Here is a 13,483-nt window from a genome sequence, read left to right on the forward strand (position 1 = left end):
TCTTCACTTCAAATTCACTTTGAAACTCAAATTTACTATTTGTCCATCCCTATGGGAAAGTGCTTTGCTTCACATCAAAGTAGCATACTTGAGCGCCCTTAAGCATCCATCATTGGCCACGATCTGGCATTGAGCATTGCAGGAAACGTCACTGCTGCGGCTGGTGGAGTTTCGAACCCAGCAAGCGGAGCTGTGCCCACTGCGCTGGGCAAGTCACATTGCCGAGCTTCTGGAGCGGTTCTTGAACCCCAAGATGGCAACGCCAGCTGTGCGACTGCACCTCATCGATCTCCTTGCTAGCCATCGGCATGTCTGTGAGGTATTATGATAGTTCGATTATGGGTAATTTGTCCACTTCAGTTTGTTTATTGGTTACTTATGCATCAGTTACATAGTGCTTGTATACAGATGAGGGTCTGAGAGTATAAATACTGAAAACAGGACCCTCAGTCAAAAACTACTACAATAGTGAGCTAAAAAACGATTGGCAGAATGTTAGCCAGTAGTGAACAGGCGAGAACTGTTGAACTAAGAGATGAAATAGGAAACCGTTAACATAGAATGTAAAATGCAAAATGCGATACAGAAAGTGAAAAGAGAAGCATATACAAAGCCAAAAAAGTAATGGGCAAGGACAGTTGAAATACAACATGAAATAATAGCAATACAATAAAACAAAAAGCAAAATTCAAAATACTGTGTACAAAGCAATGCAACACAACATCAAATACAATACAGAAATAAGTGAATAAAAGTAGAAAAGACACAAAAATGAAAATGAGCAAGATATTTACGCAGAAACAAAAAAATAAAAATGTAGGCAAGTGATAGAGAAAATTATATACAATTACTGAGGTGAACAATCAGTCGTTAAAAGGAAAGACTTTATTGGTGCTTTGAAAAGTGAATACGTGGGCACAGTTTTATGTTGATTAGACAAACCGTTCCAAAAGTGAATGGTAGAGAGTTTAGATGTTTTCTTACCATAGTTAGATTGAATAGGTGGTAGCAAGTAACTATAATTAGAAACAAACCTGGTGGGGTTAATATTCTTATTCTTGAAGGAGCTTGAATAAATGTATAAAAGTACGAATTTCTGTGCTGTAAAAAAGTGGTGTTGTCATTTTCTGCGGTTTCAGGTGTTATTTTAGGTCCTTGAAAAGTATTTGTTAGGTCCATAGAAGTCCTTGAAAACCCTTGAACTTTGTTTCACCTAAGTGCTATGAACCCTGTAGTATGGAACGGTGGCGAGTTGTGTGGCGCATAGCTTTTTTTGATGGACCGTGACAACGACATGATATGCAGACAAGCTGAGACCCTGAGGCGCTTCGCCCTTAAAAAAAACCAAGTTGAGTATTTTCTGCACTTGGTGTGATGGTGGAATCGTTAAAGAACCCCAGGGGGTCGAAATTTCCGGAGCTCTTCACTACGGCGTCTCTCATAATCATATGGCGGTTTTGGGACGTTAAACCCCACATATCTATCTATCAGTGTAATGGTGGAATGTTGCAGTAGTAGGTTTCTGTTGCAGGCGGATGAACTGGTGGAAAAAGTGCTGCTGCCGCACGTGTCTCCACTTGAAACGGAACCTGCCGTGGCAGCCCGTGCTGTACGTCTTCTGGCTGATGTGTTGCTGCGGGATGACCTATCCAGCCAGCACACAGCTGATCTTCTTGACCTGCTGGGAAAGGTCTGAAAATATTTCATTTTGCTTTGAATGACTGCTTTTGCTCAGAACGAAACGAGGTATACACCAAGAAAAACTGGAATATATGTCGAATTTTTTTGTTTAAAAAAAAAATGCGATGAAAAGTCGACCCTCGTTTTGTAGACTCTCAGTAAATGTAACGTGAAGGGACTGGTAAAGTATGGTCTATTCAACAGGAGTTTCGTTTAGTGAGAGCTGGACATGGGTGCAGAATACAAGCCAAAAACCAAGCATTGCAGAGGCAATAGTTTCGTTTAAGCAGTAGTACTGTTTACTGAGAGTCTGCTGTATACCGATTATTAGCAGAAAGTCTGCTGTATACCGATTATTAGCAAAAAAAATGTGAAAGTCTCGCAACAATGGGCAGCTGAAGGCAAAAGCCTCCATTGCCAACGTGCATAGAGTTTCCTAAAATTAACTGAAGGGGACTCTGACGTTGCGATTGTTCAGCGACCATGGAAATGAGGGGTAGTACATGGATTTGCCTAGTCTATGTACTTGTGGGCAGTGTATCACACTTGTGGCTTCGTTTATTGCTGTGTTTCGGTTTTGTTTCGAAGAAAAGAACGAACCATTTTCAACTTCGTGATCCGATTTGAAATGGTAAGCCTAATAAAAAAAATGGTGAAACGCAAGTGCTGAACGTTTGCCGATTGTTGTTTTGTCACAAAGCAGCTTCAAGCTACACGAAGCCAAAAGAAACACAAAGTACGAAGACTAGGCAAGTCCGTGTACTACCTATAATTCCGATGCTCGCTGAAGCGCCATGCGTTGCAGCTCCCATAGACTCTAGTGCCAGAGTTCCCTCTAACGTATATTTAGGAAAATCTATGCCATCATTAGCATCAGCAGCAGTGCAGTTGGGCAAGGCTAGGCAAGGCCTACAGTGTAGTACTAGCAACGCCATTTTGCTTCGGTTAAATTTGTCTGTCTGCTGTTTTCTTTTTTCTATTTCCTTCAGAAATGAGGGGTAGTCGATGCCGGCTCACGATAGGCTTTAAGAAAAAAGTTATCGAGTGTGTCGAAGCGCTCGGCAACCTGGCGGCACAACGGGAATTAACCATTTGCAGAAAAGTGAGCCCTCCCTGTCGTGTAACAGGAAACCTCATGTTTTTGGTTGGAAAAACATATTTGCCAACTAGCATGCACAAGGCAGTGTTCAATGATTTACATGTACTTGTATTGTTACTTTAGTGCTGAAAATGTGTGCCTATTATTAAAAGGACATGGTAGAGGATGAAAACATTCCTTTAAGTAAGTAGAAAAGGGTTGAAATGAGGATTTTTCGCATTTCAGCCTGAGCAACGACCAAGTGAGGTAATACCTGCACTCCGCTACCTTGAGTGTTTGCCAAGCTCATCGTTCCTGTTAGAGTCATTACCAGACCTTGAAATGTCTAACGATGAACTTGGTTCAATGAGGCGGCTTGTCTGTAGCATGAGCTCTGTACCTCTCCTTTTGAATTACAAATGTATATCAAACTATTGTATTTTTTTGCGTAATAAACACACTTTTTTTCTCAAAATATCTGAGCAAAGTTAGGACTCTACTCCAGGCTCAACTATCCAGGCTCAACTGTAATTTGTACTTATTCCATAATGAAGGAATGTTTGGGCTATTGTTGCATTTGCAATCTTGTAAAGAAGGGCTTTATAGCAACATATGCATGCCTTATGTGCACTTGTGAAAGATGTGATTCGGAATTGTCTTACACTGTAATATTCATCAACGGTGTTATTGTCCTCCTCGTGCTTTAAGCATTCAAAGGTCAGCATTCTTCGTGCAGGTAGCCTTGTCTGTATTTGTTGTTGGTAAGTCATGTATTGCAGTACAGGTACTATAATCAGCTTTCTGGTTTTTTTAAAATGGCACAGCATGCCAAATTAGTGGTGTGTTGCTGTGCAGGTGCTGGTGCGTGATTGGCTACCTGCGGAGTTGGTGACACTTGAGGCTGCAGTTGAAGGCCTGTGTCATCTCTTCCAGGTAAGTTGGGCTTGTTATCTGTCTGTGAAAAATGGGGCATGATGGTTTGGTAATGGTTCCATCAAATGCTACGAAGTAAATTGTGCATAAAAAAAATGTATTGAGAATTTCAGCTATACTTGAGCTGTGTGGTGGAACCACTAGTTCAGCTGCTCTGAAATTTGGCACGTAGGTGGCATTTTATGATGAATGCCTTTTAATTAGCCACTTTGCATACATTAATCACCTGTTTTGTCTGTGATAAATTGAAGGTTTATGCTGTCTACAGCTGTGTAGGATAAGAAACATACCGTATTTACTCGCGTAATCCTCACACTCGCATAATTCTCGCACCCCCACATCGCCCAACAAAAATACGATTTCTTTTTTTTCTCGAGTAATTATCGCACCCCCGAAACTGCCGTAATAATTTAGTCTGCTCGTTCCAGCCACTGATGATGACAGCGTGTGCCATCTGGCGCCATCTCTTAACCATCAATCGTACTACTGTACAGAGATTCAATTCAGTCCAAGCCGATGTTGCCAGTGCGCGTTGCGGCGTGTTTTGTATGTTGTGTCGGTAATCTTGTCACGTTATGAGGCGATACTATTGAAGCTACATGGCTCCTTTCAAGTTGCATGTGATAGATCATGCACTAAACAATGGCAACAGGGCCACCGGTAGGCGCTTTGGAGTCTACGAGTTTTGTGTTCGCTACTGGTGACGGCAGCTGAAAGCCACCAAGATGCGTTGGGCCTGTCGTGTGCCTAAATCTGGGATTGATGGTAAACTTTATTTTTTCAGAAGTAAACTGTGGACAATTCTGTTAAATAGCCATCAGCCCAATACTGACGTCCTACGCTTACCTTTTGAGGGCTCCTGTTGAGCGACGAACGCTATCTCTACGTCCGCAACGTCCACAAGCTTTGCGTATGGTATTCTACCTCTCGACTATTTGCTTCCACTTTTTGTGTCTCAAATAAATCTTGTCTTGTGTGGAACCTCTGCTTTTATTGTTGAGGTAAGTTTTAATTAGTACTTTTTAAAGCTTGCTGTTAGTTTCTGGTGTGAGAATCCCGATTCGCGGCCACTTCGTTTTCTTTTTCGCTCTCTGCGTTTTCGTGGAAAGTTTTGCCCGCGTAATTCTCGCACCGCCCAACTTTGCATCGGTATTCTGGCAAAAAAAAGTGCGAGGATTGTGCGAGTAAATACGGTAATTTTGTAGCTGCGTAAGAATTGTGCATCTGTACTTGCTAAAGCAAATGCAGGACACAATGTTTTGTGATTTCTGTGTTTACACAACAAAAGCAGTTCATATCACAATAAACAAATGGCAGTTTGTAAATGTATGTGGAGATGCTACTTTGAGCAACTAATCATTCTTGTCTAAATTAAAATGGGTTTTAGCATTAATAAATATTAGTAAAAAGAACTGGCTTGGAAAGTTATTATGCCAGTGACCTGCATTAGGCTCTCAGGACGGTGCACATAATTTCAACAAGCCATTCTCTGATACGTGAACTCATTTAAAATGATGGCCTTTTTCAGCTTTGTCTTGCTTTCAGCAAAATTTAATAAAAAGGTATTGTCAGTATAACCACACATGTAAAATACCTACCCCATGCAACAACCTGGTCTGAGAAGTGCCTTTTAAGCCTATTAAATTTTTGGTTCAAAGCGAATTCGAAGCAAATAGTGATTAAATAAAATAATTTCAAATCGAGTTAGAGTGGTGTATACCACTATAATAAAAAAAGTGAGCATGTTTGCATGATCCAACTGACGTGCACAATACATATTTTTTAATTGATACAAGGCAAATGCAAATGTCATTCTTGGTTAATAGGAAGTGGAAGCAACTCTGAATGGCAGCAGGATTTGACTTGCGGTAGAATGCAACTGATAATAAATATGTGGCATTTTAAGTTGAGATGTCATTAAAAAAAAGGTTTCTTTAATCTGCAGCCCAAGGAAATTAAGTTTTTACTGTTCAGTTTTTACTTAAGTATTGAGCCGATTTCAAATATGATATTAGTTTTGTAGTAATTTGCATATTTTTTGTTTTGTACCATGACAATATTTAAAATATACTTCTTTTTGGACAGACTTTTTCTGCCACTAAATGTTTATAATTATTAGTAATTATAATGACTCATACATATTTCCATATTAACTGTAGAATGCCAATAACTATCAAGAAGTGTGTATAATACATTTAAATGACCAAAAAAATTTTAATGTGAGAAGTGTTAAATGCTCAGGCCATACTAATTGCTTACTTTAAGTTTATAATAATTGTGTACATGATATGTTCTAAAGGAGATAATTGCACTCTTCGCATGTTAAGGAATATGTGGCAAAAATATCACTTTGGTCTGGCCATCAGAAGTACCAGAAACATGATGTCAAAACTTAGCAAGTTGCGCAAAATTGCATCTTGGCAAAAACGTATTTTAAATGTAGAAATAAACGCTCATCTATGTGGCTAACCACTAACCAATTAGCTCAGCTTTCTGTTATTCTAAATGTATTTGCTCATTTTGAAGCTTTGAAATTTTCAGTAATTTAAATTTGAATTGAAGCAAATTTGAATACATTAACATTCGTTGAAATATTCGCACAAGCCTGCATTTGATGCATTGTAGTACCATGGGCATGTGTAGGGCGAGGGAGGGGGTGGTCATATTCCTCTGCACCTCATCATGGTGTCCAGCCAAAAAGGGGGTCCTGAGGATTTAGCCTAGTCTTGGTAAGCACCATGCACCCCTTTGGCCTCTGCTTTGCGTAGATGGCATTCTGGATAAGCCACCCCTGGGAATGCGGTAGTTGTCTTTTACACTTGCCACCCTCTCCCAGTCTGCATCTCTCTGTGCACTGCTGCCTGTGGGGAAGTTTTACATGACATGTTCAGTGCTGCCGTCATGTGACTTGGCATGCCGTAACAATGGATGCTGGACAGTGGACTGTTTTTTATTCTCAAAGCCTCGCAGGCTCCAACTGAAGTACTGTGCGAAGGGTGGCAGTGTAGTAGCAGAGTATTTTTGTTCACAAAAGTGGAAGCAAAGCAAAAAGTGTCATGTGAATCTAAGCACACTGCTAAGGTACATAAATAAAACAAGATGTTACATAACATTTAGCAGGACGCAAACGTGCCATACAACATGCCTACGTGTACATCTCATTACTATGCTCTAGTTAGCAAGAAGCTCGTGCACGGTTTGATGGTAGATGGAAAGTCGGCCTCTGTGGAACAGTGGCTGGGGTGCTCGGCTGCTCACCTGAAGGTCGCGCGTTTGATCTCGGCCGAAGTGGTCGCATTTCGATGGCAGCAAAATTGTAGAGGCCCGTGTACTGTGCGATGACAGTGCATGTTAAACAACACCAGATGGTCGAAATTTCCAGAGCCCTCCACTACGGCGTCTCGTAATCATATCGTGGTTTCGGGGCTTAAACACCAGATATTATTATTTATTTATTGAAATACTCTCAATGCCATTTGTGGCGTTACAGAGAGGAGGGGTGTTACAAGTCAGAAATGGCAGTCTTGAATGATGCCTGATCAGGGTCGCTGGTGGTGGAGACAGGAAAGCGGTCCCATTCAGATGAAGTCTTGGGCACATAGGACGGAAGCAGCTTTTTCCATCATTGCTACGTCCTTGTTTTTTGGCACTTTTTTCCCTCGTGAGCCACGTGAAGGTTTTGCCTTAATCTCGTGTCATGAACGAATATTTGTTGGTGAACCGCTGCTGCTTGCTGTGATGCAGGCACATGTGTGTGATGGACAGCCGACAGTAGCAGTGTCAGTGCTGCATCTGCTGTCCCAGCACCTGCACCAGCAGTGCCAGGGAGGGAACCCACCGGCTGAGCTGGCTCCACTGAGGCTGCAGTTGGTGCAGACAATGGTGGCATTGCGCACGAGCGCCCTCTATCAGGTGGGCCTGTACAATCCTGCTACAGGGCAGGCGACCTTCAGCCGACAGCTCACCTGCACCTTCAGGTTAGCTCATGTGAGCGGCCAATGCTCGTAGTGAGCCTTGTGTAGTACAAACAGCAAAAGCATGTTGGGCATTAGATTCTCAACAAATGCGAATTTCTGCTGTATCAATTCTTAATGGTTGTAATCAGCTGGTGACTGCATAGGTTGGAATGACGAGTGCAGTATGGATCATTTATTTCGAAATTGCATTCCCATACAAAGCAGGAATTTAGCTTCATCGAACATCTCACGTCCTGCAAGCTTTTGCTGTTGATAGTACATTTTAAAAAAGAGCTTCAGAAAGTATTCTCAGTTTTCATTATTGTTTACACTGAAGTTATTTTCTCACTGTGGCATGCCACACAACAGTTCTGGCATGCAAGATTCCAAAATTAATTTGATTTAATTGAACTTCAGTAAAAGGAATGTGTGCTTCAAGCAGTATTTTACTACCTGGACTGCATACTTGAGCAGGTAGCGCAAGAAACAGATGCAAGCAAGAAACACGCATGAGACGAGCCCTAACTTCAAACTAAAGTTTATTCTTGGAATTCAAGCCTATTCATCACTCACCAAAAAAGACCACATTATCGCCCTATAATACCTGATCCTGCTTCTACAGCGTTAAAGGATAACAACACGTCACATCTTAACCCTTTCAGAGATCACCTATGAAGAACCGTCTGTAAATGTGTCAAATCAATACAGCATTATGTCACGGTACTTCATGGTCTATTGCCATAAAAGTAATGTCATAATATGTTAATTTATGTGTGTTATAGTAACTAGTTCTAATTTAGTTATAATTAAATATCTTTTTATCTTAAAGTCATTGACACTGTTTTTTGATGTAGATAGAATGAAATCTCAGTTTAGATATATACAGTTAAACCTTCGTTTAAAAACCTTTGTTTAAAAACGAATTTCTTGATATAATGAAGTTTTTCTATTCCCCGCCGTTACCCCATAGAAGCACATGTATTCACAACCTCTATGTAACAAAGTAACAGCGCGAGACATCCTTGATATAAGTAACGGACAGTCTGGAATCTAGCCCTGAAATTTGCCATTTTGTTACGAGCATGCATCTTCCGCATTGCCCTGTTGCCGATGAAGCGTGACACAGCAGCGACGCGATTGTGGTTCTGGCGACTTCCACGCGAAAGCGAGCGCTCGTTATTGCGCGCTAGTGTGCGCGAGGCAGGCCTGCGCCCTACAAGCCAGCGTTGCCCCTGTTCTTGCCACCGCGAGTGCATGTGCTGATGATATTTCTCCTCCCTCCAAACCGAAAAAAAAAAATACTTTTGCGTTGGCAGTGGCACGCGTTTAGATAGCGTGACATGTGGGGCTGCGCTGCACATGGAAGGTGCTCTACCGAATAGTTTTTCGCAGTATTCTTGTCCTGTCCGCTCTTTGTTTTCGACGCTGTGCGCTCATATATGGTGTGGCCTCAGACGACATTCAGCTCTGCCTTTTTATTAATTTATTTTTTTTAAATGCGGGCAGTTGGGTCGTCACTACTGAGGGGATGTCAGACAGGGCGCTGATGGAAACTTTCCGAGACCATGGGGATAACAATAGATCTTCGGAAGTTGTCTTGTCACGCGCTTTCGTCTTGCGCTGTGCCGTGAGTTTGCGGGACCGTAAGGGCTCTTCGATTCGGCTGCACCGCCGGCAGCAGTTCAGCGGTTGCAGCACCTTCCTCCTCGATTTGCTGGTGCCGCAGGCACACTTTGCACTGGCTTCCTCGTTTCATCGAGGTGAAAGCGTAGTGCTGCACAAGTTCACTGCCGGCCTGCACTCGATCAAGAGGAGGTGCAGTGAGGTGCAGCATGACGTGCGCCCTTCCCTCCTCCCAAGCTTGGAGAAGACGATGCTGCATGTTTTTCAGGGCGTGCTTGCAAAAACAATTGAGTTGCCACCGACGGGTAATCTTAGCTGCGTCTTTTTAGCAGCTATTAAGGCGGGTCTTCTTACATGTATGTCTCATGAGCAGTAAGAATCGTAAAAAAAAAAAGGTTATCAGTACTATAGGTGCAGCTCGAGGCACAAGCAATGTGCTCACTTTGTCTTTGTGAAAGCGTGAAGCCAATGCGACAGGCAACCTTCGAGGAAAACTGTTGAGTTAGAACATGTATTCAAGGGAGCTTGCGTATGTGTTTTAATGATATAGTGCGAAGAAACGTGGCACTATCGGTCAAAGAACCCCCATATTTTTCACTTTTTCTTGCTCCATGGTTTCGCACGCACTTCAATAGAAGGCCGACCCAGTATGGGATTAATCACTAAACCGTCGTTCTATAAAGTTTGAAAAGTCTCTTGAGATCATACTCATGGAAAGTTCTGACAGCGTTCCTGTACCCGGAAACATGACTGACATTTTCACATTTGTACCAATTAAAAGGTGACCAATTAAAACACAAGCCTTGTCTACAGCTCCTCTGTTACTGTAAAGATTGTTGTTGTCAGAATCATCGACATTGTCGAGCAGTTTTTTATACGTCAGATACGAAGACAGTCAGTTTTATGGTAAATAGCACCGTCGATACACGCTGCGTTGGCTATTTGATCAACTCGGCCATTGGCCTGGACTTGTATCTTCATTTTGGCAATATTCACCGCTCTGTAGTGTTGTGGCTGCACCTGCACTTGCTGAATCAGTGCTGCTAGGGAGCCTTCATACACATACTCCTCCCACTCGGTTTTAGGGTGGTGACATCTTGAACAGTGCAGCTGCTAGTAGCCGCCAGATTTGGCAAGGAACCCAGTTGCCATTCAGAGTCGCCGCTAAATTTGGCAGGCTGCCATGCTGATTCTCACTTGTCAGTCGGCGGCTGTGATACTCCCGTGGAAATTTTGGTTAGCATGCAGAGCTAACATACATCACTCTCTAATACATGAAGGTTGGCATTTTCAACAGTCTTTGCGGCCGTTTCACTGGAGATTTCTCACATATGCGCTTTTTATGTAATCGCACAGATCGTGTTGGGCCATAAGCTGCTCGCTGTTGTTTTCATTGTCGTATCGTCTGAAATGTTTGTTCTTCTGGCATTGCGTACTCTTACATGCAGGTAGCATGTGTGTGGTCGTCACAAAACACTTCGCTTATTCTAAGAAGTGCTGCTATTTTACAGGGTCATGTAAAGGAATATTGCTCTTGACAAAGAGGCTCAAGACTGTATGAAGCAAAAAGTTTTGTATAAGAGTTTCTCAATGAAAACCTTGGCTTTCGTTCTATCTACACAATCCAACTTGACAGATAATTTCAGTATTTCACTATTGGTGTAAACAAGGCATTGTTCTCACCTGCACGAGACATTTTCGTGTGTGATGACCAGAGACAAAATAAGTAAGGGCTGTAGGCAGCCTTGATTACTATAGATTATTTTAAGCATTACATGTAAACTAAGTGAATGAAAAAACTAGGAAGTCCAATGACGAAGCATTTAATTTAGAAGCAATGAAATGATACACGTACGTGGCAGTTCTGAAAAAGAAAATTTACAGTCGTTGTTTTCATTTGAGATGCTTTTTTGATAATAAGCTTACGATACTGATGCCTTATTCCTAGCACCGTGGAACTACAGCAGCTTCAGGATAAAAATACAGACGTAATTGCAACGCAGGCACAATCAATCTCGCCGCTTGCAAGCGGGTACTTAAAGGTATGCATGCAATATTCACTTATAATTTAATTAAATGCAACTTCACAATCAATCTTTATGTTATGGAAAATTGTTTTGTTGCGCTATCCGAAATACTTTTTTGTTATGAATCCCCAACAAGCCCCTTCAGCCACCTTTGTGTCAATACAGATGCATTTGAAAAACCACAAGCTAAAATTAAAAAAGAAAAAAAATGAATACATGCTTATACAGATGTCATCTCTGAATAAAAGTTTCATTTGTCCTTATTGCATGACTGAGAAGCTCTTCAGGGAAAGCAGCTTGCATCACATGATGTTGGTGCAATAGATCATAGGTCGTATCCACCTCTGAGCAACCCTGTGCTCCCGTAGCCTAAGCTTCGGCTATCCGCAAAGCATGCGAGCAATACAGAGAAAGCACTGGTTCTGGCCGCCATGGCTAGGGCCATGTATACATGTGTGTGCATCTGCGTGATACTTAAGTTGAGCCGTTTTTCACACCCACCATCTGTTATCTCGTTTGATTGTGCCGTATTTGTGTGCAGCCATCACACTAAATGCAAGGGTGACGAGCTTGAAAACTCAAACCGGTCAAATTTTATTCCTTGCCGAACGTTATTCGCCTCATGTAGCCGTATACTGCAGGTTGGGGCGAAGCGTCATGGCGAGTGATTCAGCCGTCTTTGCCAGGCTGATTTTAATAAGGCTGTGGGGTGACTGCTTGAGAGTGGTTCACCTGCGAATGGAAACTCAGTTGAGTTCGGATTATGATAGACTTGTGTAATTCAGATGCGAACGGAACACGAAAATCAAGAAATCGCAATAACGCAGTAATAGCAGTCAGTTTCATTGCTCTGGCAGAGACGTCTGCGGAAAGCACAACACAGCGGAGTACTCAACGTTGGACTATTTAAATTACTACATGCGCGGTACACTACAAGCTTAAATGAGAGGCACACACTTTTGTTTTTCTCGCTAAAGTGAACTGGCTCAGTACACTTGTGTGAAAGCACAGGTGGCTTATAACCTTGGTGTAGTTAATAATTTAGTGCTCTTGATATTTTTCATTCGATTGATCAAATTTGTGGGTGAGCCAACCACTTCGAAATTTTAGTCTCGTGTGCACTTTGCCACAATCTAATCTGTCCCATGCAATGGTGTTTTCACGTGCAAGTTCGTAAGCGCTGTAAAGCCCGTTGCTTCAGCTAGATTCGTAAAACATCACATTAGTATTAAATGGCGCACTTTTCGTTGCCGCGCCTGCCAAGCTGACGTCACGTTAATACGTCCCGCATCGGTGGAGACGTTCCACGTATGCACATGGTGGCAAATTATCGGGAAAAGAGGAAGGGTGTGAGATGGGTTGTTAAGCTCGCATGACAATAAACTTGCCATAGATCATCATTATACGAGACTCTGGCAAAGCAAACTACTGTTCAGTAACCCCTGCCTCCCTCCCCCCCCTTATTTTTTGCTCTGAAGGATCCTTAATAGAGAGATTGTCCATTTTTCGGGGGTCATGCCAATTTATACAATGTCACGGAGGTGATTAGATGGCACTTGGGAGCCTTTGTTGAAAGGCTGCAGTGTGTCATTTGGGGAGCCTTCGTTGAAAGGCTGCAGCGTTGAGTCGAAACGAAATTGAAGAAGTTAAAAAAAAAGAAACAGACAGCACTTCAGGTACCTGTGTAAGTGGGTACAGATGGCGAGTGGAAGTACACGATTTCTTATAATATGAAAATGAAGTTGCCAAATTCTCGGCGCCATGCAATGCTTTCGCAAATGTCAAGAAAGACGTGTAAATTTAAGGGCTCATTATTTTGTTGGATGTCATATGTATTGCTTACCATTTTCTTGTGGTAGGAGGAGGAAGAAGAGGAAAGGAAAGACAAAGATGTTATCCATTCCTTGCGTTGTGGTAGACTGTGCATAGGACAGGCGGGACGCTCAAATAACATGAAAAGTTCATAACATCAGCGGGAGGAGACTAGCCTGCTTGACTGCAGATTGTGCGGTTGCTTGCCCATTTTTCATGATACCCAGCAGTGAAATAAGTGCGAGAGGGAACTGATGGAAGCATATAAAATGCCACGAAATGCAAGAGGGGACTAAAGCATAGAAAATGCAAAGAATAAAGACATGGTCCTGGTCGTGTACCTTCCATCGTTATCATGAAAAGAGGCTGCAGGA

The 13,483-nt window shown here is 42.2% G+C and overlaps 1 protein-coding gene across 3 annotated transcripts in view; it reads left to right on the forward strand.

Annotated features, from left to right (window-relative positions):
- gig (TSC complex subunit tuberin) overlaps positions 1-13,483 on the forward strand; it is a 162,390-nt gene that overhangs the window by 62,528 nt on the left and 86,379 nt on the right. For all 3 annotated transcript variants that reach the window (XR_012888402.1, XM_075882244.1, XM_075882245.1), the window contains 4 exons: positions 143-319; positions 1,532-1,690; positions 3,614-3,691; positions 7,436-7,668. Coding sequence is in view for 2 of the 3 variants with exons in the window: in XM_075882244.1 (XP_075738359.1) it covers positions 143-319; positions 1,532-1,690; positions 3,614-3,691; positions 7,436-7,668 (647 nt within the window). In the remaining variant the exon portion in view is untranslated. The remainder of the gene's footprint in view (positions 1-142; positions 320-1,531; positions 1,691-3,613; positions 3,692-7,435; positions 7,669-13,483) is intronic.

Source organism: Rhipicephalus microplus, chromosome 2 (assembly GCF_043290135.1).
Source record: "Rhipicephalus microplus isolate Deutch F79 chromosome 2, USDA_Rmic, whole genome shotgun sequence".
In the NCBI taxonomy this organism is placed as follows: domain Eukaryota; kingdom Metazoa; phylum Arthropoda; class Arachnida; order Ixodida; family Ixodidae; genus Rhipicephalus; species Rhipicephalus microplus.